Source organism: Platichthys flesus, chromosome 7, assembly GCF_949316205.1.
Source record: "Platichthys flesus chromosome 7, fPlaFle2.1, whole genome shotgun sequence".
NCBI classification, from domain to species: domain Eukaryota; kingdom Metazoa; phylum Chordata; class Actinopteri; order Pleuronectiformes; family Pleuronectidae; genus Platichthys; species Platichthys flesus.
The window spans coordinates 8,531,747-8,556,637 of NC_084951.1; the positions used below are offsets into that span (position 1 = coordinate 8,531,747).

At 41.1% G+C, this 24,891-nt stretch overlaps 2 protein-coding genes across 4 annotated transcripts in view; one reads left to right on the plus strand and one right to left on the minus strand.

Moving 5' to 3' along the window:
• The window catches only part of LOC133956901 (uncharacterized), a 10,773-nt gene extending 7,964 nt beyond the window's left edge, over nucleotides 1-2,809 (plus strand). The window contains exons 5-11 of the mRNA XM_062392265.1: nucleotides 202-289; nucleotides 385-521; nucleotides 604-750; nucleotides 1,489-1,575; nucleotides 1,835-1,910; nucleotides 1,988-2,064; nucleotides 2,371-2,809. Of these exons, the coding sequence (XP_062248249.1) occupies nucleotides 202-289; nucleotides 385-521; nucleotides 604-750; nucleotides 1,489-1,575; nucleotides 1,835-1,910; nucleotides 1,988-2,064; nucleotides 2,371-2,502 (744 nt within the window). The 3' untranslated portion in view covers nucleotides 2,503-2,809. The remainder of the gene's footprint in view (nucleotides 1-201; nucleotides 290-384; nucleotides 522-603; nucleotides 751-1,488; nucleotides 1,576-1,834; nucleotides 1,911-1,987; nucleotides 2,065-2,370) is intronic.
• A 27-nt stretch (nucleotides 2,810-2,836) lies between these two features.
• arhgef19 (Rho guanine nucleotide exchange factor (GEF) 19) lies at nucleotides 2,837-24,334 on the minus strand. Of its 3 annotated transcripts, none has more exons than XM_062392262.1 (16): nucleotides 24,024-24,334; nucleotides 10,521-11,199; nucleotides 9,930-10,415; nucleotides 9,070-9,202; nucleotides 8,905-8,990; nucleotides 8,518-8,774; nucleotides 8,233-8,393; nucleotides 7,958-8,110; nucleotides 7,497-7,626; nucleotides 7,236-7,310; nucleotides 7,049-7,138; nucleotides 6,267-6,430; nucleotides 5,176-5,334; nucleotides 4,991-5,070; nucleotides 4,810-4,914; nucleotides 2,837-4,734 (listed from the first exon to the last, which is right to left on the minus strand). In XM_062392262.1, exons 2-16 carry the CDS (start codon nucleotides 11,176-11,178, stop codon nucleotides 4,580-4,582), a joined length of 2,892 nt encoding a protein of 963 aa, XP_062248246.1. In that variant the 5' UTR covers nucleotides 11,179-11,199; nucleotides 24,024-24,334; the 3' UTR covers nucleotides 2,837-4,579. The 3 variants fall into 3 exon arrangements, with proteins under 3 accessions (XP_062248246.1, XP_062248248.1, XP_062248247.1); XM_062392264.1 differs by lacking the exon at nucleotides 24,024-24,334 and adding an exon at nucleotides 15,968-16,062; XM_062392263.1 differs by lacking the exon at nucleotides 24,024-24,334 and having other exon boundaries at nucleotides 10,521-12,495.
• Nucleotides 24,335-24,891: the final 557 nt, after the last annotated feature.

The following is a 24,891-nucleotide window of genomic DNA, read 5'->3' on the forward strand; positions in this document are numbered from 1 at the left end:
TTATACTATAATGCTATTTTGTTGATGTTGCTGTTACACTGGACATTTACTGCAGTTGTCTCAGTCCTGGGAAAGGGATCCCTCGTATGAGACTGTCACCAGAGTCATTAATGTTGGTCTTATGCTGATTTTCTAAACTGAAGCACAATGGCAGAAATAATATAGCTTTCTTTATTTTTGTTATCTTTTCTTGTCTTACAGGGTATCCTTCCTCTTTCTGGCCTCACCTTACAGGCTGTCTCCCTGGAAGCCGAGACGTCACACTCACCTCACATGTTTGAGATCAGCGGTGAATCAGTGGAAATTACCAAACTCCGTTGAAACACACTGACACAATGAAGAAATGCTGAACTTGATCTATTTCTGTTCCCTCTTTTAATCCAGGACCAATGGTGGATTCCAAGGTGTTCATCTGTGACAGTGCTGCAGCGTTACAGACATGGACGCAGCAAATAGAAGACAGGAGATATAAGTCAATGACACAACCCATGAGTCCCTCTCACTGCGCTCTCTCCTATCTAGTAATCCCCTCTTCTATATCTGGTTATCACTGTGATAGAGGTTAAGTTGTAGTTTTGAATTGGTCACTCATTTCTCCTGTAGTTACCGTGTGATATGGGCTGGAAAAGAGAAGAACTGCTCAAATACTTACTGCAAGCTCCAATATGGCAGTGGGAGGGTTCACCCATACAGCACATGGGTCAGCCAGGATACATATCGCTCATCCATATCATCAACTCACAGAGACAGGTAATAACTACTCTCACTCTGTTGAGATAATCTGCACTATATTAGTTTAACTAAACATTTCTTACCAGAGATGACTTTTGTGTAGTTGGTTCATGACCACAACATCCTATTAGAAGCCAATACTCTCACTATAACTACAAGCTTATCTCAAAATAAATTCTGTGTTTGAGTTTCATTGTATCATAACAAGAATGACAGAATGAATCAGTCTTGTGGAAGATATGAACATGTGGCTTGATAGAAAAACTGCCCCATGTTTTCACTTCCACTTTTTTTTTTCCACTTTATTGTCATTACATTAGACAGAGGTAAAGAGGTAGTTAACGTCCAGTCTATTCACATTCTGTCAGGCTGCATAGACACAGGTAATGAAAGCAGGAAGTATGAAGTAAAAGATACTTCATTATTCTTATATGATTATAACTTAGGTGTTATTATAGTAGTTTCGACAAACGAAAAAACAATGATAAGTAGTCAATGAGATTGGTTGTAAGCTTACTATCAGTATATATATTACAGTATTTTGTATTTCCTGCCCCCCTCCAACTATTATTATTATCATTAAAGTTTCAATAGAATATTGTATGAATTATACAAATTTGATACAAGATGTATTACATGTGCATATGGTAAATAAACATGAAGGGAGAATATCTGATGTGTTTATGTGTCACAGTTCTTCTGCAGTGTTATTAACTGTAGACAGCTGCACCAGTAACAGTGGCCTTGTTCTCTCAGGGACGCCAAGAAAGACTGATGGTTCTCTTCCCTCAAGACGTCCTGCTGCTGTCAGTGGACAACAAGCGGCTGAATGTACGATATGAGGTAGTGTAAAATGACTCTATGGGAAAATCCATAATTACGCCTCCTCCGCCACTGTGGCATTACATCGTGTCTCAGTAGTCATTACACAGTGCTTGTTATTTTGACACCTGACATGTATCAGGGGCAGAACATTTTGTAACTCAAACCTGCTGCCTGAGACATCACTGAATGAGTCTGCAGATAAGATGAAGTGATACTGACTGTACAATCAGTAGAACAATTCCTGCACATTTCATTTTCCTCTGGTCGTCTGTAACAGGGCAGGTTGCCTCGACACAGCATCAGAGCAGTGGAGTGCTCAGCCTTGCCTGGACGGCTGGAGTTTGAGCTGACAGGTAATCTGCTCAAACCTGTGACCTTTTTCTTTATATATTTATTTCAGATATTTCATATAATCTGTGTTTTGTTTCAGGCGATCTGGTGGAGCCTCTGCAGGTCTCCTGCACTTGTCTGGAGGATTATCAGAACTGGATTTTTCAACTACAACAGGTAAGACTGTAGAATATGTTATATTTACTGCAGGAGAGAGCTGAACATACAAAAGAACAGATTAATACTTATTTGAAACTGCTTTAAGACCATTTTCTGACACATGCTGCAACGTTTCTAGCTCCTGGGCAACGTCTGGTTTTAGTTTGGCAACTTTGTTGGGGTTCGAGGACATTTTTGGTTTATTCTTTTGAAATTTTAGCCCTGCTCCTTGATTCAGGATAGAAGAGTACATTCTGAAGTTGTGATACAAATGCACCAAGGTGACAAATGCATCAACAAGGTTTTTGTCTCTCTGATCTGCAGCCGGACAGAAGCAGCCACATTACCGGGATTCAGGCTGCACCTCCAATCCTGCCAAAGCTGCAGAGGAGCAGGAAGGAGTCCCAGGAGCCGATGATAAAAGCCGACCAACGTCACATCAATGGACGCAGCTGACTCACCAGAGAGTGAAAGTGCACTGGAACTAACTGTGTAGATAGCTTGTACATATTACTTTTACATCGAATTTCTGCCACCGAGTTGAGATGAAGATGTTCTGGAATGTTCTCACCCTAATTTTGATGTGTGAGGTTTCATCACAGAGGAACTGAAAAGATAAATTTAGTTCTTTCATGTGGGGACAAACTGAAATGAGGCCATGACCTGGATTCTGAGCAGATGTAGACATTGTAGAGCTGTATTGGTTTTAACAGATACAGAACTGATGACATTACTTTTGAAGAATAAACTGTTTATAAAAAGAGTTCAAATTCATTACTTCAACACAACGTAGAATGGAAGTGTTTTTATTTCAGTGGTTAAACATTTACAGTAGTGTTGAGATATCCAGTAAACATCCAGTGTATCACAGTATCTTTATTCACTGGTTTATTAGAAATCACTCTGAATACAAAGTTTATAACTATGGAATGCCATGATATCTTTTTATATATAAATTACTGTTAAAAAAAGTAAATGAACAATTTTCTACTCTTTATACATGTGGCCATCTACAGAAAATTACATTTACATCAAGAATCTCCTTAGAGAACAACCAGCTAGAGGAGTATAAATACACAGGCAGCCATAGCAACAATTTAAATTACAACTAACAACTTAGAGAAAGAAAAAAAAGTTGGGTTATAAACATTTAATGTGCCACTAGTAGAGTTTACATTTGAATGTTGATTAGAGTGGTTCATTAACAACAGATTTAGCACAGTTACACTGCACTATGGATCATATGGGGATTTTAACACTATTGATATGAAGGCTTTGATTCAACTCAGAACTATTGTTTTGTGTTGAATGCAATAACATCAAGCCTCACTGAGCTGCTGCTAAATTGATATGTACTTTGAAGCTAGATTTGCACATTTTGAATATGGTATTGTTTTTTTAATTTAAATTACAAGTCCATTATATCCTGCCAGGGGCTCAATGCCTTTAAAAACAGACATGTCATGAGCATATATCTAAAATATTTCATAAATCACTAAAATAACTCGGAACTGAAGTTTTTACCAAAATATTATTTCAACCTGAGTAAACAGTGAATTTGTCGGGGTCTATATTCACAGGCAGATTCATATATATTTAATACTCTAGTTGGTAGTTACAACAGTGGAATGGTGTGAAGTCCCAGTAGTAACTTTATGAATCAGGAGAATAAGCACTTGTCAGTAAAATAAATTTATTGTTGTGCTTTGGTTCTTTCATGGAATTAAAAACAAATATTTACTTTAACAATCCTATTGGAGCATTGAAAGTATTTGTGTAGTGCAGCCCTCTAAAGAGACAGTTCAGACATTACAGTTTCAGTAAAAATAATAATAGCTACACCTAACCCAATTGTGGGTGTTCATGCAGGCCGGATTACTGTTACTAAACACCATTAACAGTACATACGGGGACGGTGTTTTCCTTTTTAATAAATATTAAGGCTTATTTTAACAATCCACCTCTTTAACACATGGAGGGAAACTAACTGGTGCGCTGTAGTGTTTCTGATGTGTAGTGTACTGAAATTAAATCAGCAGAACAAAGACCAAAGATAAGAAGCCAGTGATGTGTGGGATGAAGCTAAGCAGTAGGATCTGCCTCAGGTGACTTTCTACAGTGGTAATAATACATGAATAAATGTCCTGCACCTCACAGAGCTCAGTTTACGATGCATTCTACTTAATGTGCATTCATGCACAGTGTACCTCACATTTATAATAGAGATACTAGATTATTTTCTCTGATTTTGAATCATATTAAAATGCCTTCACAGACAGCATGCGTCAATAGACTTATGTTGTATGAATAAGTGTTATTGTAAAACTGTGACGGAAAAGCAGAGGCTTTGTACTGTAATAGTTAGCATATTAAAGGACACTAGTAAAAGCAGTCAAAAGTGTTGGCTTTTGGAAGAACCTGCAAACTACATAAGGCTCCCACATCCATCTAAATTAAAAGAAAGAGCCAGAAGCCTTAAAAAATAAACGGTTAAATTGCACCTCTGACACAGGACTAGCTGTTTTTATACTGGTCACTCATCTCCCTCCAGTTTCTGTGTGACACATTTGATACGGATATTTTCCCGGAGGTTGCGGAGGCGCGCGCTGCGACTCGTGATTTCCTCCACGTAGGTTTTGGGGAACCAGCCCCGTTCCCCATCTGACAGTCTGATGCCTTCCACCCAGCCTGGGGAAATACAACAGGCTTCAGACATCAAACTAATTAAATTAATCTAGAATAAGACTTAATCCAAATTCTTACCATCACTTGTAATGGTTTTAGCGTGAAGAATGTCGGCCTTTTCCAGTGTTAACTCATCGTGCTCCTGGGCCTGATAGCTTTTGATGCACTGGACCTGGGATATATCTGAGAAGAAAAGAAAAGAAAAGATGAATGAAGGTACTTTGGAGGCTGGTTCATGAACGTGCAGCTCTCTACTGACCATCATTCTCATTGGCCTGCTCGATGTCTTCCAAAGGGTTGGACGGAAACATTGCTGTGATCCATCTCTGCTTCCCGCTCCTTGGAAGCCACAAAACCAGCAAAGCCAGTTAAAGCACCATCTGCTAGCATCTTGTTTTCATATGAGTTAAGTTATCATTGAAGGGATGAAGGGTTGTTACTCACTCAGTGTGGGATTTGAGCAGGATCTGGTGTTTGAGCTGCTGGCCTTCACACAGCTGCAGGTGGAAGATGAAGCCTGAGATGCCCTGCAGCTTCTGACTGAGATCCTTCACTTTCAGCTCTCCTATCTTGGCATGTACGAACACCATGAATTTCCAGGTACTGCAAAAAGATGTCAATTGCTTTCAAAGTTAGAATAGAGCCGTGTTGTGTTGATTTGAGCCCATTTAATTTCACTGTCTTTGCATCAGATCAATGGGGATGCGCATCAATGTCTGCTAAAAGGTTGAGATCCGTACTTGGCTGAAGTTGGAAATATTTAAATTCTTCTTATGGAATTATAGAACATTCAGCAGCTGATTAACTTAGCTTAGCCTAGGTCGTTTTTAGTTTGTGTCAACCTCATTGACAGCAAGACTTCAGGAAGTCTTTGCATCCAGCCTAGAAATGGTCCAGCTAATAATCCACCAATAGAACCACAATGTTGTTTCTTCTACAATTCGGTTTCTGCTTGAAGTAAACAGATGAGATCTAAAGCTGTTTGCCCTTGCTTCCAGTCTTATGCAAAGCTATGCTAACAGGCTGCTAGTTATAGCCTCACAGTTAGCAATTAGTTAGTTACAATCATGATGAGTATGGTATCAGTCTTCTGATCTAACTGTCATCTAAAACACAAGTGTACATCAACAACTTTATTTCTATAATGTGATGCATTGTCATTTTAGTTACAGTTGATCAGTGGTTCTTTTGGGTGTTCTATAGACTAATTCTAGACTTTACACTTTGGACCAGAAAAAGGCAGAACAAATTAGACCTCTACAAACATTTTTTTTTTAATCTCAAATCCATATTGACTGAGGGTTTAAACCTATTTAAACCAGTGTTTGTAGCATAGACTGTAGGATGGTTCAGAGGGATTAGTTCAGTGCCGGTTTGAAGAGATCCAAAAAGTCTGGCATGTGATCACTGCGTTACATAAACCTGACAAAACCAAACCTATCCTGTAACTTAGGGAGGGAACACTGTGTATGAAGAGAATCCCTGATATTTAGTTGTGTCCTTAATCATCAGATCATCGACTGAACATCACTTACTCCTTCCTCCTGGACAGCAGGAGACAGTCGTTGAAAAGGTGCAGGTACACAGGCTTGGTGGGTAACTTCAGCTTGGATCCAGAAATACTCATTGTTTGCGTGTCCACCTCCAGGAGTTCACCGTGTTTCACCAGCCAGCGAGACTGAGAGATCAGAGGAAAGATCTACAAAGAAAGGAAATAAGCTGTTTAGCAATAACCACAGTGGAATAAGATGGTATATGTGGCATATATGGGCCATTGTGGGTAAACATTAAGCCCCAAATCACATTATCATTAGCATCCAGACTTTGAATAGACACAATAAAATGTATTTTTGAGGACAAGGCAACTATTGAGCTTTAGCAACCAAAGTTTGACCTACAGGTGAGGCCAGGGGAGGTTGGCTACTCTTCATGAAACAAGAAGGGTATCTAAAAAAATACGGACATTATACATTTTTTGCCACAGGTTTATATTGTTTTGTATTCTTATAACACACATTATTTAGAAAATTGTGCTAATATATGAACTATATCTTCTTTTTAATGTCGTAGACTAATGTAGTTTTAGCAGATCTCAATCCGAGATTTCCCCCCATAAAATTAAGACAAATTTACGGTTTCATACTTTTTTCTCAGAGTATTAACCTCGCCCCCCTGACTCCATAGGTTTTTTCAAACCTACAATGCCCCCGATATGATACAGCTCTATGATGCTTTGATTCACAATTTTAAAGGAAGACAGAAAAAGTTAATTCTTCACCATCCAGTCTTTAGATCAATGCACATATATTTCAGTCACCTTTCCCTCGAAATTAATTTTCTTATTGAGGTGAATCAGTTCCTCCATCCTCTTCATCGACTGTACGCTGGAGTTACATTCTTTGATGATCTAAGAAGACACACACCAACACAGTCATTACTATTGTGCCTCACCAGCCATAATTCTGAAGCTTATCCAACTGACTATTAGGGATGATAATCACCACCTTTTTCAGCTCATTGAAAGCTTTCGTGGCAGTGTCCTCATCTCGGGAGCCTGGTGTTGTCCTCTTTAAGATATTCTGAAAAATAACAACGTTTTTGAAGATATGCCAACGAATGAAAAATGCTCTTCTCATGTTCTGTTAGGGAAAGAAGCCTGCTGGGGCAAATTACTTGGCCAGTCCCAATATTAACCTATTTACAGTTTCACATAATTGGGTTTCAAGTACCAACACGAATCCTGCAGTGAACATTTAATCATGTACCTCCACCAGCATTTTAAGCCGTGTGATCCTCTGAAATGGGAGGATTAGAAAAGAGGTCAGGGGAAGTCTTTGGCAGATGGGGTCCTCCTCCAAACGAGCCAGAATGCCGGGGAAACGAGGGTTGTCGTGCCTGAGATGAAAGGACGAGCACATTTAGAGAAAACCCCTTAATGACTTTATGAAAAACTCTGAAGAAGAATCCAGTTCCTTGTTTGCCTTGACAAAAACAATTCTTAAGAATACATTTCAATGAATCATGTGCAAGTTAAGTCATGCAGGTGTAAAACAACACGCTCAGAGGAAATTCTGGACACACTGCATGAAACAATTAGATTTTCTGCACTACAGCCATGAATGTCCACAGAGAAAGCCTGCATACTTATACATATAAGTTCAAGTTTGGTTTCCAAATCAGGCTATGTTTTCATTATACTGTACATACAGTTGAGGCAGCTACTCACAGCAAACGCTGGTATGTCTGTTCTTGGTAGGCCTGGTTGGTTACATAAGGCAAATAAACCCTTCGCAGAGCCGGGCAGTGATCCAGGACAATATCGCACACATCAAAACGCAGAATGTCTAGCTCCAGTCTGCGCTCCAGGTGCTGAAGGAACCTGCAAACAATAAGTGAGCAGAAAATACAGTCAATGAAAGAACAAAACCTGGTCCCTGAGACCAGGCACCATGACCTGAGCACAGCAGAAATATATTTAATATCAGTTGCAATTTATTTCACCTCTCACTGACATCTTTGACCTCAGGCAGCTTGGAGAAGAGCCACTGCCGATCCTGAGCTCCAAGACACTCAGCGAGCTCCTGCGACAGCATGAAGTGGTCCACAGCGATAGTTAGGCTGCGGATGTACGATGCTTCAGAGGTCACCAGCTCAAACTTTGCCTGAGTGGAGGACACAGGATGTCAGCCTGCCATACAGTGCATGAACAGCTGTAGCAGTTCAATAGAAAAATCTAATGAAAACCCAAATGTAATCCATCATAAGATGTGAAATCTCTTAACTCACCTCTTGTAACTTCCTCTCCTCATTGCTGAAATTGTCAAGCTGACCACTGGTTCTTACATCGGGTATATCCTGCCACAGTGCAAAAGCAGAACCTCGTGAGGAGCGGAAGGAGCTGGATGGAGACAGGTTTGATGGAGACGGGTCCCCGTCAGACCCCTCGTCCCTGAGCCCCTCGTCCTCTGTGCCCGGCTCCTTCCCCTGTTGCCTCTGAATCTCTCTGTTGATGGCGACGTCACTGTATTCCTGGTACAGAATCGCTGCAGGAGGAAGCAGGAATCAAATAAATAAAAATACTGGCTATGGAAAAGACAGTTAGGGGAAAACTTCTGGATAGACGATCTAAATAGATGAAATAAAAAAAGAAATCTTTCTTTTAGTTAAACTTACAACTCGGTAAAAACCTTGACAGCCGATTTGAATTAGCAACAGTTGGAAGTGTGGCCAAGTCGTCTTCAATGGATTTCTTTCGCATTCTGTAATGAAAATGTGAAATGACATTGATCTTTGATTTTTGCACGTTTTTGTGTTGAAACAATGGAAGTCTGTATTTACCCGAGTTTTGTGCTCCATCTATGCAGCGGCATCCCACTGTCACTGCTGGGCAGAGGAGGTGCAGGTCCTTCAGGACTGTTTGGGGCGCTGTTACTAGAACCTCCTGAGCTTTGGTGCCTGGAGTTGGACTTATCTGAAAAAGATAAGAAGCAGGACTTGAAAATGAGGTCAATGGATGAAGCAAGACACCTCATGTAATAAAGGGTCAAGAGGCCCTGTACTGTAATAATTTCAGTTTAGGCCTGTCTGGAAGTTTTCAGACATATTGTTTCATGCTCACCAATCTTCTTAGGCCATGTACCAAATATATGAAGCCTTTAATAATAAAGTGGAGCTGCAGCTATATATTGATATATTTTATTAGTTTCAGGCATTTGTAGCTCTTTACAATCAAATGACCACAACAGACTTTTTTTGCCAAGTCTTTCCTTCTGACCAATTATTTATATTATATTGTATATTATGGTTGATGCAATTGCCCCCCTTTTTCATTGCTGAACATTAAAATATCCCTTTCTAATATGATGCTGATGGAGGTGCTGGGAAAACAAAAGGGATTTCTCTGTGTTTGAGTTTATCTGAAGTTAAAATGAGAATGTTGCCTGTTGGATATGTTGCAAAATTATATTTATGTATATATATATACTGTATGTATATATATATATATATATATATATACATTATGTATATCTTTCCAAGTTACAGATGAGTGGTATGACTGCTCCCCAAAATGAATCCAAAGCATCTCAATCGCCTCCTAGCGGCTGGGTGTATCATAGAGTTAATCATAAATCCTGCTTCCTCCATGTTAGTGGATGGGACCCTATGATGAAACGACATTAGATCTTTTGTCTACTCACAGTCAGGGCTGGGACAGAGGCTGTTGGGGCTCTGTCTTTCCCTGGAGGCTACCCGTGCTGACAGCGACTTCCCAAGCTTCAGGGTGAAGGAGTTCTTCCTCTGAGACAGCTGAAGTCTAGATATGAGTTCTGAGGCAGAGAAGCGTCGCCGCTCTTGGTCCCCATGACGACTGCGTGACAAAATGCTCCCCCCCGAGGCACTGGACATCTCTACACTCCCGCTCTCTTCCCTCATCCCCAGTATTGAGTCCTCTATTATTTGCAGTGGCTCTGTGGGTAGATCAAAAATATCCTCATGACTGAGGCCTGGGAGATCTGTAGCAACGTCTGTGGATGAGGGACTTGACATAGTCTCCAGGGAGGATAATCCACTGAGGTCCTCCTCTAGAAAGGATGCAAAAGGTCCAGGGAAGATGTAGTCCAGGATCGGGCTGCTGAGAGACTCTTCACTCGTGCTATCTGGAGAATAAACCTGCATCTTTCGCCCTGGAAACCAGAAAAAAACAACTCAAGAAGAGCATATAAAGCGTTTTTTTGAATCGTAATTTGTTACGTCAATCTTGTCAATTTAGAAATGAGATGCACACTCACGGATTGACTTTTCTTTCACTGAACCCTGTGATGTTCTCCTCTGTAGCTGGCAGGAGTTTTGGCTCAGACACCCTGGACCTTCAGGTGAGGATGGTGAACAAGGTAACTGAGATTCCCATGAGTCTGTGTTTGTGTATAGAGAGGACAGAGGGAACGACAGAGGGAGGCTAAGAGCTGTGTGGGGGGGATGACATACCGTGGTGACAGTTTGTGGCTTTTCAGTCCGCTCGGGTTCGCCATCGCCCACAGTTGTATGAGAGTTTAAATTCAAAGTTGTTTCATGTTCATTGTCTGTCCTGTGGCAGCCGTTCTTCATGTCGTTCAGCTCATTTAGTGTGTGTCTGTAACCACTCAATGAAAGAGTGTGTGTAATGCATTGTGCATCTGGAGTAACAGCCTGCCTTGGGGAGCTGAGGCCGTTTAGTTTCGGAGCCACTGGTGGTTGTAGCTCAATAAAAGCCAATGTTTCCTCCTGGCACACTGCAACATGCTTGAGATGGCACGGGTGGAGGAGAGGCCTGTCCTCCTGGACCTCGCTCAGAGCCTGGGACTCTCCTGAGCCAGGGATCCACATGCTGGGGCTCTCTCCCCCGCAGCGAAAAGCATGAAGGTGAGGTTGGAAATCAGGAAAAGGTGAGAATCCATACCCAGGGAGCATGGCTGGACGAAAACATGGGAGCTGCAGAGGGAGAGTGTGGAAAAATAACTTATATTAACTGTACAGTTTATACATCAAGATCCAGTCAGCACTTCACAGTGACATAGTTGGTTGTTTCACCTTATGACAAAACTAGAGGAAGTGTGGACCCAAACCTGAGAAGGACGATGATTAAAAAACAAATTGGATTTATATAGACAATAGAAGTTTGGTCACTTCAGCAAACAAAAAACATGGATTATTAAAGAAGACATATTAAGCTCATATTCAGGTTCCCAATTTTTACTTGAAAAGGTTGACAGGCTCTAATGTTCAGAAACACGTGACTTTCCTCGTGCCGTCCAGTTTTGCGGCTTCTCTTTTCAGCCTCTGTCAGAAACACTTGGTTTTAGCTCCAATCACTCTATCACTTTTGGTTTTTGTTTGTTGCTCTTTCTAATACGCTATGTGGATGTTGAAAAAATGGACACATGATTATACTGCCTAGGGACACACTGGGGTACACTGGAATGTTTCAACAAGAAACAAATCGGTGCCTTAGTATAAACCAGTACAGCAGCAAACCACTTATCCTGCAATCAGGTACGGTCGACTGGACACAATTCACTGTTAGCTACTTAGCTGAGACTCACCGGAGATTCCTCAGACCCAACTGAGTGTTAAACAATATATACGGTTATAATGAACAGTAATCAGACTTGTGTAAGTTTAATAAACTAGACAGTCTCTGGATGTTCAGTCGACGGTGGTCGTATAGGATTGACTTTCTAAAAGGGCTTCTGCACATTTTTGGGATTCATATATCAAGATACACACACACACAACAGCAGACACCCTCAAACTATTGACACGTGCAGGATGTTTCAGAACCAGTCCTCACACACACACACACACACACACAATCTCCCACCCTTAAGTCTAGAGTAGAGTGTCTCCGGGAGCTCTGTCTTCCTGCTCTAATTAAAGACCTCTCTACACACAGCATCCAACCCCTGTATTTAACATCTTTCTGTCACACACACACACCGACACACACACAACACACAAACCAGCTCCAGACAGAATACCACAACAGATGCACAGACGAGAGGAAGAGAGCACATCCTCAGCACTCTCACCTTGCACCTGAGATCTACACTCACCTGTCACTCTGGTTGTTGATCTACCTTCCTCTCCGCCCACAATAGCGAGCAGGCACCACCATACCTGATTGAATATTTACAGGGAGTGTGTGTTAGAACCCAGCAGTGGGTCATAAAGTTGGCTCTCCTGACAGGCTGTTTAAACACACAACAGAAGAGCTCAGAGTCTTCTTCCTGAGCAGGTAATCCTTAACTTCTGCCAGGTAAACACCAGGTAAAAGGAATAGTACGGACACACACACACATGCGTGCATACACACACAAAGGAGCACAGAGTTTGCTTCAATTGTTTTGAAATAAGTTAAGATAGCATCACCTATTAACAAACATGATTTAATGTGAACAATTCTTCTTTTTTAGAAATAAAAAATGGGTACATTGATAATTCAGGTCCAGCAGCAGAGACATTTAGTATTTGTCATGGGGATTAAGAAAAGTATTTTTGAGAAGCACTAAGCTAAGTAGCAAAATAGCAACTTTCAGAGCTGATTTCCTGTGTGAATATCACAAGTCATGGTGTATTTATGTGTTCTATCGGTTAAGAGGGTGTGAAAAAACGAACACGATAACACTCCACATAGAATAACAGACACGTTCGCACGTACATTTGAAAATATCAGCTTCCTCACATTGAACCACTCACTCCACAATTTCAAGTCTGTTTGAATGTTTTGTAAGATGTTGACAATGCTGCAGCGCTTCTTTACCTCTTTATTCCCCTCTCCCTTTACTGCTCTCCTGGAACCATTGTGTGAGAGAAAACTACTTATCAACTCTACACTCATAACTTGTGCTTTTAGTCAGTTATTCCATTGCAAACCGCTACATTCTCTCACAACACAAAATTACTACACTAAATTGATGCATTCGTAATTGTAATTTAGACTTTATTCATAATATTAACTGTTTTTTTATGTGACAGTTATATTTGACATTATAGTTATTATAGTAGTATCATGTTACATTCTATTAAGCTGTGCACCTGTAAAGTATCAGGGTGTCCCTTGAGGGGCTACAAGCATAAATGAATATATTTCCTCGAAGTATAACTTTGTTTGTTTACTGGAGGGTTTATCTTCCTTTGTTTGTGCTGTATGTGACTATGAGGTTACTGAAAAGCCACACCTGTTCTTGTGGAAACTGTAGACTGACTCCAACCGCTCTGTTTCTCTCTGAAAAACACACAAATGTTTGCATGTAAGGTGTATACACACACACGAACACACACACACACACACACCAACACACACACATACACACACACACACACAAACACACACGGAAGTGCAGGCACAAATGGTTACCTGTTCCCGACTGCAGACAAAGGCAGCCTTTATGTGGGAGCCTGGACCCGGCTGCCCTGAGCACAGGACACCTGAGAGGGTGTGGGAACTGCTTATACTGATCCACCCATATAGTGCAGCCACTGAACCATATAAACACATCCAGACCACAGCTGCATAATGACTCAAGCTTTTTGGTGTCTGGATGTGGTTACAGTATAGGCCTGCTGTAGATGTGCACCATTGTATGAACTCTACTTTGTTCCCTCCCCAGTCTGTCATATCAGATCGAATAGGAATTACTTCCGTATTTACAGAGTATTTGTGTACCTCATCTTTCAACACTGTCATAACGAGTGAATGTTGACGTAATCCTCCACCAATCGCCAACTCATCATCAATCAACCTAATTTTTGTAGACAATTTGTTATTCTGTAAGTTCAAGATCCCAGAAAGTGACGATAAGCCTGACCGTCATATTTATCAAAACATGAAAGCATCCCATCACACGTACTACACATTCATCACACCGACAGCAATATATCACATTATTAAAGTTTCAATTCCAAAGACGTGTAATTTCCCTTGTCATAGCAGGCTGTTATTTATGACTGTTATGGACTTTGCTGCCAGCGTTTCCCCCTGTAATTTCACAAGGCTGCTCTAAGACGACATGTCTGCGTACAGCAGTTAATGAATGGCACTCTGGCATGACTTTATTGCCAGCAGCCATATGAGAAGCATTTCTTTTAATTGTGACATTTTTCATCTCAAAGGTCTCAGAAAAATCCCTTATTGAAGTGTATCTCATGAATATGAGCATAAAATCTGTTGCTGATTCAGCTTCACTACAGAGTCAATGTTGTGTAATCGGTTCATTAAAGTTTGCTTGAAGTTTGTCGCGGGGAGCTGTGTTAGAGCTGGTTGAGCTATTTCTAATGTTAGGGAGTGTGACTGTTACACTGATTTAATAAAGAGGCACTATGGAGGATTGTTCTTTCACAGAGAACTATTACTGTAAATTATTGTAAACTTGTGTGTGGGGATGTATCTGCAACTGATATAAATTAAGTTTCTATACAAACAATCTGCAACAGAAAATATGTGTATGAAACTTGTGCCTAGATTACATGTTTGTAAACATAACAAGGACATTGTTCATATATGAAAATGTGTACTGGACGTATCAGTAAAATATTCTAGACAATATATTTATTTTCCGCTGAAATATCCCGTCTTGCTTTACATGTGTATATCGACCTTAGCATTATCAAAAGTGTATACAGTAATTGTTACTCACTGACTTGGTTATCGTGATGAATTTCACTCAGTAGAGTGCATACAACAAGACGCCCAACAGTCCCCTTATAAAAAATTAAATTAAACCTACACACCCTCTTAAAATCCAGATTCCAATTCAAGATCTATAAATTATTTCTTGAGAAAGTGAGGAAAATGTGGAAAAAACTAGAAAAACCCTGGATCCTGGAGCGAAGCATAAATTCTTTGGTGGATGTAAAGACCTGGTTTCACAGTGATGCTAGCCACTATCTGTTTATTTACATAAAAAAAAAACATTTGCCAAATGTCCTTGTTGACGAATCTAACCACAGGTGGGAGTGTGCGCACCAACCGTCATCTCTGGTGTGTCGGTTTAACTGGTTGTTCACCCACACCCACCACAACCATCTCCTCACAACTCCACTACTACTAATAAAGGTGTGCTTCATTATTCATAACAAATATATTCCTAATGAGATCTCTTAGGCTGGAAACAGCAATCCGCTTTGTTCAGTGTGGCCGACTGTCAGACAACAATTCCAACATCAAACATCCTGGACAGTGTGCCTCTGACACTCTAATGGAAAAAAACTAGAAACCTATCAATTCTACCTAAACTACAAAACAATCTTTTAAATTCTGCTGAAAGTTGAGAAAATCCTCCTGAACAAAACCAACAATGACTTGAAGTAACTATTATTATATAAATATGGACGCTGTATTTTGCATTAGTTTATGCCCTTATATAGTGTCCCACTGCTGCTCCCCTGATGAGAGTACAGACAAACTCACTTCTGATTAAGCTGAAATCTACAGTCTCATGCTGGTCCAACAAATGGTTTAGCCTCAAATGAACTTAGCCTCTTCTGACCCAGTGTTCAGTTTGGGGATCAGCGCCACCTCCAGTGTGGAGAAGTCAGACAGAAATGAGAGTTGGAGAATCACATAACAGAAATACAGCATATGCCTCATCATGTAATCGTGCTGAGCCATGGCAGACTCACAGGAGGAATAACAGTGTTGAGTTGTGCTGTTGCCTGGAAGCTGGGTCCGAACCGGAGGACGTCACAGGCTGCCACTCACCGGACTAATATTCACATCTCGTGCAGGCCGATTTGAGACATTGGTCCAGTTTTATGGAACAAACTGCATCAGTCATGTGTCCCTGTCCATGTTCAAAGGCGAACTGATAACATTTCTCAGTTTTATGATTATTTACCTAGTGTGTGTTTAGTTTCTCTTTGCAGTGGGTCCAGGGTTTATTAATGCTGCAGGTGGTTAATTTTTAGTGCACTGGGTCTTGTATTCTTTTGTTGCTGCTGCACCAGTACCCCACAGTTTGCTGCTCTTATTCTCTCGAATGCTCTTATTCAGGCTCAAACTGAGCTTGTGAGATTAAACCTGCAGGCTTTGGCAGGACAGAGATTTCACACCATCCCTTTGTGCGATATGAAATAAAATTCCTAGACGTGTCGAGTCTTCGTCAGATTTAAAGTCTAACAATGCTCATTTTTTCAAATACTACAAGGTGATATACAGGATAATTAACATGGTTACATATATCTAGATACTGGTGTATTCACTATGAAAAGAGTTGTTGGACCAACCTAAAAAAAATACTTTGGCTGATAAAACACATATTAATGCTTGCAGGTATTTTACTAATGTAGATGTTTATTCTAAGTATGTATTTCAAGTTGGTAATTATTTTTTATTGTTTCATTGCTGCTTCTTTGTAGAGAAAAAACAAGCTCATTCTCACTTGTAGACAGGATAAGGAAGTGTTCGAAATTACCTGCGCCAGAGGTCAAATAAAGATAACATGTTTATCAGGTCATCCTGATGCTCTAGTGGTTAACATGAATACCATGAAGATGAATAACATACTCTACATAAACTACAGCTTGTTCCAAAACGCAGCAACCAGAATTCTCACTAAACTAATAATAAACAGCATTTTACTCTGATTTTAGCTTCCCTTCATTGGCTTCCAGACAAATATTATAGGTGTATTTCCATCTAATTCGTACCCTAACACCTTTTTTAATCTTTAATAATGTTTTATCTTATCTTGTTTTTACTGTTTTCTCATCTATAACCTTTTTTCAAAGGGGCTGTATAAATAGGTTTTACTCTGTATTATCATAATATCATGATTGATTTGGGCTGCAGACCTTTGTTGCATGTCATTCCTCACTTCCTGTTTTCTGTCAAATAAATCAAGACAAAAAGTAGAACCAAATCAAACCTTAAGTGTGCAGCTTATAGCAATAAGTGTGGCAATGACATCAGCATTTAGTTTGACCATGAAACTGCAGCATAAGCTCTTAACGGATTATACATGGGGTTCAGTCTGAGTCATTTTTTGTACTGCTGAGGTGTTGCGGATTCAAATCTGGATATATATGGATATTCGATCATTTCCCAAATTGGGATCAAAAGAGTACATCTATCTTACTTATATCAAATCCCAGTGCTCAGTGTGGAACTTACAATATGACAAAACCTCCTTGAGAAAGTGAGAGTATCTGCTCCTTCCCCCGCACGCTTTCTGTCTGTGAGCATGAGTCCGGTGTGTTTGGTCAGACAGACTGGGGTGTAATGACAGTGTGGTGCGACCAGCTCATGTATGTGTGCGAGATCGCAGTTTAACTCAGTCACATCGGACCACTAATTGCCAAGCAGCAGACTCAAGTGCCGGCATTGTCTGCCAAGACAAGACGTGACATCATTCAGCGTCACTATTGCTCCATGTGCCCTGTGCTGCGAAACCAGTTTTAGTTGTTATTACAGTAAATCAAAGTTCCATCAAGGTCTGTTTTAAATGTATCTGTGTTATAGAACACGTCAACAATCTCTGGTGATTACTGAGTGATGGAGCAGTGTATACACTTACAGCCAGTAATTACCTGCTGCCGTCAATCTTAAACCACTTTAAATGGTTATCCATGGAATTATTGTGACGTAAAATATTGTGTTGTCATAAAAAGTGCAACTGAGCACTGGATGTTTCAATTCAGACATTGTGCAATACATTTGTGTGCTTGTGTAAGGTTGGCAGGTTTTTCCACGTGTCCTCCCTTCTGTCTGTTGAGCTGTATGACGATAATGTCACGTCAATTAGTGGCACATGACTTGAATTTGATCCTGCAAAAACATTTTTAATGATTACCTTGTTTCACCTTGTTTCACCTCGTTTCACCTTAAATACCTGGAATGGAATCCAGCAGCTATCATCTTGGTATTTTAATGGGCTTCATCTGAGTCTCTCAATAAAAACAAACTCCTCAGCGAGACTCGAATTCCAATCGGTGAGAGCGCACCAGATGTGAAGGGGACGATGTCTGCACGGTGAGAGAATAGTCGAGTAAATTCAGGTCAGGGAACTTCTAGGCATTCGTTCCTCTTCCAGCCTCAACCCACCGAGACAGGTGAGCACCCCAGAGGCTATTTGGGGGGAGGGGTTACACAAATGTTTACACATGGTGTGGGACCTCCTAATCCTCTCCTGTAGCCTCAGGCAATTTACCCACGACCTTCTGAGACACCATGAAGATGCATACTGACAACCTGACTTACGATCATACAAAGTTAAGACACACACACACAAATACAAGGCACACCTGATGTGAGTTTGTGTGTGCTTGGGACGCTATGAGCCCTCCACTGAAAGTGACAGGACATAGAGAGGCTTCGTCTCACTCAGGGGTATTTCCGGAAAAAGGACAAACAGCAATCTCTTATTTAAAAGTCATGAACATCTCACGTGTAAACGCCAAGACTTTTTGACCTTTAACCTCCCCTCCCCCTGCTTTTACTGCCCCACCATAACAACTGCAGGAGGAGAAGCTGACATGGGAGAGGAGACAAACAGCCAGGGTAGTGCAGACACAAAGGGGCTATTGACGAACTTATGGAAATAACCTGATCTAATTATGGTGCTTTAAGTCACAAAAGCTACCAAGTAGATTGAGGGGCAACGATCCAACACACAGTAAATCCAGAAAATCCCATAATCAGCAGCTTCTGACAGACGACGGTTGTTCGTATGAAACAAGTTTCGAAACAAAAGAAGCTCTGATTTAGGATTTTTTTACTGCAGGTTCCATGATCATATGAAAAGTTAAATCCAACCTATTAGTTACATATCTAAACCCTGAAGATGTACAGTGTGTTTCTCAAACAACATGTTAAAAAACACACACACAGGCCATTTTAACTGAACATGAGACCATTTTATGTTTCGAATACAGCTAAACAACAATGTCTCCAATAATACATATCTAAAATGAAATAAAAATTATGAGCCAGTGTGTAACTTGTCAAATTGCCTCATTTGACACAGATATTCTCTCAAATATATTAAACATCCAATATTGAACTTTTAATTTCCGTTGATTTTAGCACCTCTGTAGACAAAGCAGTGTTTCCACTGTCACCTGTCATAATAACCTCGTTCCAAACAATGTGAAATGTAGCTAGTTCAGGACACAAACTGAGAAAACACTGCAACACCACAGCCATTGAGTAGTAAATACATTTATACAGGTACAAGAAATCCATACTTCCTCCTTTTATTGTGGGCAAATGGAACAATCCCACCTGAGAATATACCAAGTCACTCAATGTATAGGGGCTTAAAGTTGGGTGGAATATCAAGCCACACCGTAACACACAGCTTTTTGCAGGATGCATAGCAAAGAGGTAACGTATTGTAATTCTCATTCCGATCTCATCCATCTTGTTTGTAAGAGACGTGGAGTTGGCGAGGGAGAGACTCTGGAGTGCTGGTCTGTACGGGTTAGCCTTTACCTTAGCGTGTAGCCCGGCTAGCTACCCCCACATCTGTTTCCTCTCCATCCACCTTAACATAAGCTTTTCTCGCCTGACCATCATAAATCGTTGTTCTGACCTTTGCAGGTAAACTGTTCCGACAGCAGTCATTGAGAATACTCGGTAAAAGCCAATTTTCTCCCTGATTGTCTAATTTTCCTGTTGTAGGTCATAAAGTAAAATAGGACTGTTTCATAACCATATAAAAACTCCTTGTAGGGGCTTTAAACACTCATAAATTATACACTGAGTGACTTTTAAGTCATTACCATGAGGCTGCACTGTTGCTCATTCCAGTATATCAAACACACACAAATATTTATCACTCCACGGCTGAATATAGTCCCCTACAAATGGACAATTTAAATCTTTGCACTAAAAACGACATTTATTAGGAAATTGCTCAGCCTTTATTAAACACAAAACTCAATATTTGTGACCTATTTTAAAAGAATCACATATTCAGTGGGAACCATTCAGGCTGGAAAGAGACAGAATAAAAGCATTGTTCTTTTAAAGGGATTTAGTGATGGTAGGAAAATGTTAAATATAACCAACCTTTTCTGTTAAATGTTAAATTTCAAATCAGAAATGCCAAACTATATTCTTTGATACCTTTCTCAAAGTGATACATTTTCTGTTGATCCATCATCATAACAGATCCAGTTTTTTTTTGCAAGTGGGTATAACATAAGAAGTGCCATGAATGCCATGAATGAGACTTTTTATGTTATACGAACTTACTAAATAAAACAATTATGAAACAAAAAAATTATGAAACTAAATGACTGCAGAGCCATTCATGACTCTGCAGTCATTTAGTTTCATAATTTTTTTCTTCAGCTATAAAATAATTAAAAAAATTAAGTGGTTGCTTTGCTGTACTCTTATAGTCAATCAAAGCACTTTCATTCCATTCTGATCCTTTGCAAAGGAGCTGACCTACTCTACGTCAAATTGCTGAAGCATCTCTCGCTTTCATCTGCCCTTGTGTTCACTCGCCTGCTCTTCCATGCTGTTATTGAGCTCCCTGCTCCACTTTTTCCCGGCTGAGCACCAGCAGTTTCTCCTCAAACCCCCTCCTCCACCTCCTCCTCCTCCTCCGCTTCTTGCTTTCATTATCTGGACAGGTATGCACAAGCAATCTGCCGGCCTGCGTGTTGTTTTGAAAATGAGATCCTGACTATCCTGAAACAATTCTACCTTAACTCACATCTAAGGCTATAAACTATTGAGACCCCAAAACCAGCAGTGCAAACAGCATTAGAGCATGGATTAAGAGAGAGGCTAAAATGGCCTAAAAAGGAAGGGGTAACACCTGGTTTGTCTTTTGTTTTTTGAGAGCAAAGAGGCACAAAAATGCAGTTCAGTGAAGAGGCAATGTCTCCTAAGCCAGAAACTGATTATCTTGCATGAGTGAAAATGTGAAACACAGACCACGCTGTATTGGATAAGTCACCAAGTAAAATGACCGGAGGGCTGCAGTGCTAGACAGGTGTGCAGCGATCTGCACACAGCAGCTCCAGGCTACACTTTTAACCCTTTGTCTGTTTTAACCTTCACATCTGCGCTGAATATTCCCAGAAACACAGATTTATATCAAATAATGAAGCCTGTGCACTCCTGCTTTTCAAATAGTTTTCCATCTACGAGTTGAAGCAAAACACAACATCATATTTTAATTAACTGAATGCACGAGTAGCACCTCAGTAGGTGGTCTGTTCTACAGTCCAGTTTTGAAGACAAGTTCATGTCCTACTTTAGAAGTGCCCAACCCCAAGATGAAACCCCCTGAGACACTTTTCCACATTCCCTGCATGACTCTGCAAACTCATTCCTCTGAAATTGACTACTAAGCTGGCCAGGAGACAAACAAAGCAACTCGAGGATACACGTGCAGGAGCAAGGGCTGTTATTACGGGCCATTAGTGCCACAGTTATTTAGGCCACAAGTCGAAAAGCTAGGAAAGTGACTGTGTCTCCAGAAGATATCAGTGTCACTGATGTTTACAGGGCAGATTCGCTTTCAGTCAATGATGCCTGTAATGATTTTAGCCTGGTTTCTGCGAAAACAGGTAGGTGCAAAACACAGAGTATAGACAGCAAGTCACATTCAAATTGGCAGCTGAGCTAGTGTGTGTGTGCGCATGTGTGTGTGTGTGTGTGTGTGTGGTAAGGGGTAGGATGAGGGCAAGGTGTGGCATCCTGGATCGCTTTCCTGCAACACACTGCATGCACGCACGCATCTGCTACAGATACACCTGGGGTCCACAATGCTCTGGAGTTTTACAGTCAATAAAATTGGAAAAGTTTGGAAATGCTGTTGGCCCTAATAGTTTTAACTCTCCACGGCTGTGTTATGTTATAGACGGGCAGAAACTGAGATGTTTGGAAACAATGATGTAGACATTCATAACCGTTGTCTTTACTGTCACGATAGAAGAAAGCAACCATCATTAGCCTGAGGTACCAGTGTAGATCACAGAGTGAAAAGTGTTGCTGTCCCCTCTTTGCTAACAGCTTAAATTCTGTATTTTACAATTATACAAATTCCTATATGTAGGAGACAAGTAAATATTCAAGCAATCTGTGACAACCAGGAGCACACATGTCCAGAGATTGTTTTAGTTTGAACCCACCATATTCAAAAGAAATATTTAGTAGTGTGAATATAGACTATAGATCTACATAAGTAAAAAAAACAAGGACACTCACACACGCTCAGACAGACAGACAGACAGACAGACATGTCTGAATGGCAGGTGATGGGGCAGGTGCTCTCCAGACGTATAGTCGTGGGGGGAGGGAGGAAGTGGGAGGAGGAAAGGGCCCTGCGGTGAGCTATAAATCTCTGAGCGATAAGAGGAGGCCCAAAGAGTGACATCAAATCTACAGCAGAGTGCTGACCGAATGGAAACTGAATTCACAGCTAAAGGAAATCAAACAACCTTGATTTAAAAAAAAAAAAGAAGTATTGTTTTGAAGACTTGTATTGTGGATCTCCAGTCTGTGATAAAGTCCAGAGTCAATGCTGATGCACATCTAGCACAACATCCAGGTGGTGCATTCGCGTCAGACATGCCGTAGTAAATCAGCTAATCCAGAAAACACCTATTGCTGTCTAATTGTGCTCCAGCCAAAATATGCACCTTTCAGACGATCCATAGCCACAACACATATGACAGTTCCCTTACTCATCAGGACACCAGACATCCCCTCAGCTCACCCTCATGCTGATGTTGAGCATATGTCTGGACAGCCGTAGAGTGTCTCGCAATCTCCATGTGAAATAGGTGGAGGGGAGCAGTTTTATGTGTCGGATTAAAAATGAAACCCTGGTTGCTGAATGTCATCACTGTGTTAATATTTATCTCTCATGAAGCCGTGTCAACAAATTGACCCGCTGGAGGCTTCACATGAGTGAACAAACAAACAGAGGGAGACAGAGGAAAAGAAAACCCACACATACGCACCGAACCATGTGCAGGCCTCAGTTAAGTACCACAAACTCTTGCTTCATCTCCTAATACAGGCAGAGAAGGTTTTTGAGACGTATGATAAAATGTCCCAGAGTGTGTGTGTGTGTGTGTGTGTGTGTGGCGCCAAGTTTCAGCCTTATACAGTTTTTAACAACCCCTCATCCAACATACTCCAGACAAGCACTTACCTGCCCTGCTCTGCAACAACTCATTGCTGCACTGTAAGCATCACATTGGAGACTCAGCTCCCTCTGCACTGCCTACAGGGAGCTTCCTGCTGGGAACACAAGCGATGCAAGCTGCAACTTCTTCCAGGAGAATATATGAATAGAGAAGCAAACCCTCGCCCTGGCAGGATTTATGCATCTACTTGAGCTGGATATTTGCAACATTTTGTGATGCATAAAAAGTGGGAACGGTGTCGGGCTTGTGCTGAAGGGCTTTGCTTAAATCGCTGGATATTTGGTAGAGAAGAAACTGAAATCCAGACAAACAAGAGTGCAGATAACCCCTCTCATGGTGGTATTGTTTACGGACTCCCATTCACACACAGTGTCTCCCTTTGTTTTCGGAGCATGTAGGTTGTCACATGTATCCAATGCACCTGGCAGGCGGCACAGCACTACTTTCTGCAAGTTGCACCAAACAAAGAACAATTTGCACTCTCGGACCAATAACGAGACTCAACTTTCCCTTCCAGCAGCAAAATCCTGCAACTCTGAGCATGACGTTATTGGAAATGTAGTGAAATGTGTGGATAGATTTTCAGCTTTTTATTTTTCATTTTCGTGTTTAGAAAGGTCTGTTTCTGTTCCCCAGTACTGTACCTCGTTGGCGTTAGCAGTCTAGTGCATGTGCTGGCTGGTGGCCAGCAGCAGTGTGAGAATCCAGGCCATCCCAGGGTCAGACTGAGCCACTCTTCTATCCATTGCTGCCTTGTGTTCCTCCTGGATTCTTTCCCACTCCTCCTCCTACAGCTTCTTCTCTCTATCTTTTAAAAAAAACACAGCTGAGACTTGTTCAACTCTGTGTTCATCCTCCTGACACTTTCTCGTTCTCCTGCTCCTCGAGAAAACAAAAACAGGTTGAAAAACGGCCACCACCACTTGCTGCTCTCAGAGCTACTTACAATGCAGATCCCCTCTCTAAGCTCCTCTGCTCTCCCTTCCCTCTCGTTCCCTCTTCCTCCCTCCCTCCCTCCCTCCTTCTCTCTCTCTCCCTCTCTCTCTCTCTGCTACTGTTGGGGAGGTGCTCTCCCATTTTCTCTTTCTCCTCCCCCTCTCGCCCATCCTCTAACTCTAATAGTTATTTAGTTTCTAATTTCAGCAACTGCTTCGAGACAGAGAGACAGTGAGCTAGCAGAGATTGTGTTCCTCATCTGAATAAATCCTTGCATGATGCTAGTTGGGTCTAATTTATCAGACAAAATGTGTTGTATCATATGTTTGTGTTATTTGAATGTGAGAGAGGGGAAGTCACCCAAAACAAATTCAGGGCACCAGTCCTTGCATGCTAGTGCAAGTGCACATTTGCATGTTCGTCTTTGTGCATATATGCATTAGCATCACTGTGGGAGCAGATCTATTATTGCCTGTGGCTGTTTGTGTGTGTGTGTGTGTGTGTGTGTGCATGTATGATGTGCACATGCAACAACACGGAGCTTCCACTGAAAGTCTGCCTGTGAGATAGAAAAGA

What these genes read in the sequence shown, in the direction of transcription:
- arhgef19 (XM_062392262.1), bottom strand. Translation starts at nt 11,178, where the DNA reads ATGCTCCCTGGGTATGGATTCTCACCTTTTCCTGATTTCCAACCTCAC. An exon ending in GTCAAGGTTTTTACCGAGTT is followed by an intron (nt 8,775 to 8,904) that starts GTAAGTTTAACT and finishes TTCCTCCTGCAG; the next exon opens with CGATTCTGTACCAGGAATAC. An exon ending in CAGACATACCAGCGTTTGCT is followed by an intron (nt 7,627 to 7,957) that starts GTGAGTAGCTGC and finishes CTTTCATCTCAG; the next exon opens with GCACGACAACCCTCGTTTCC.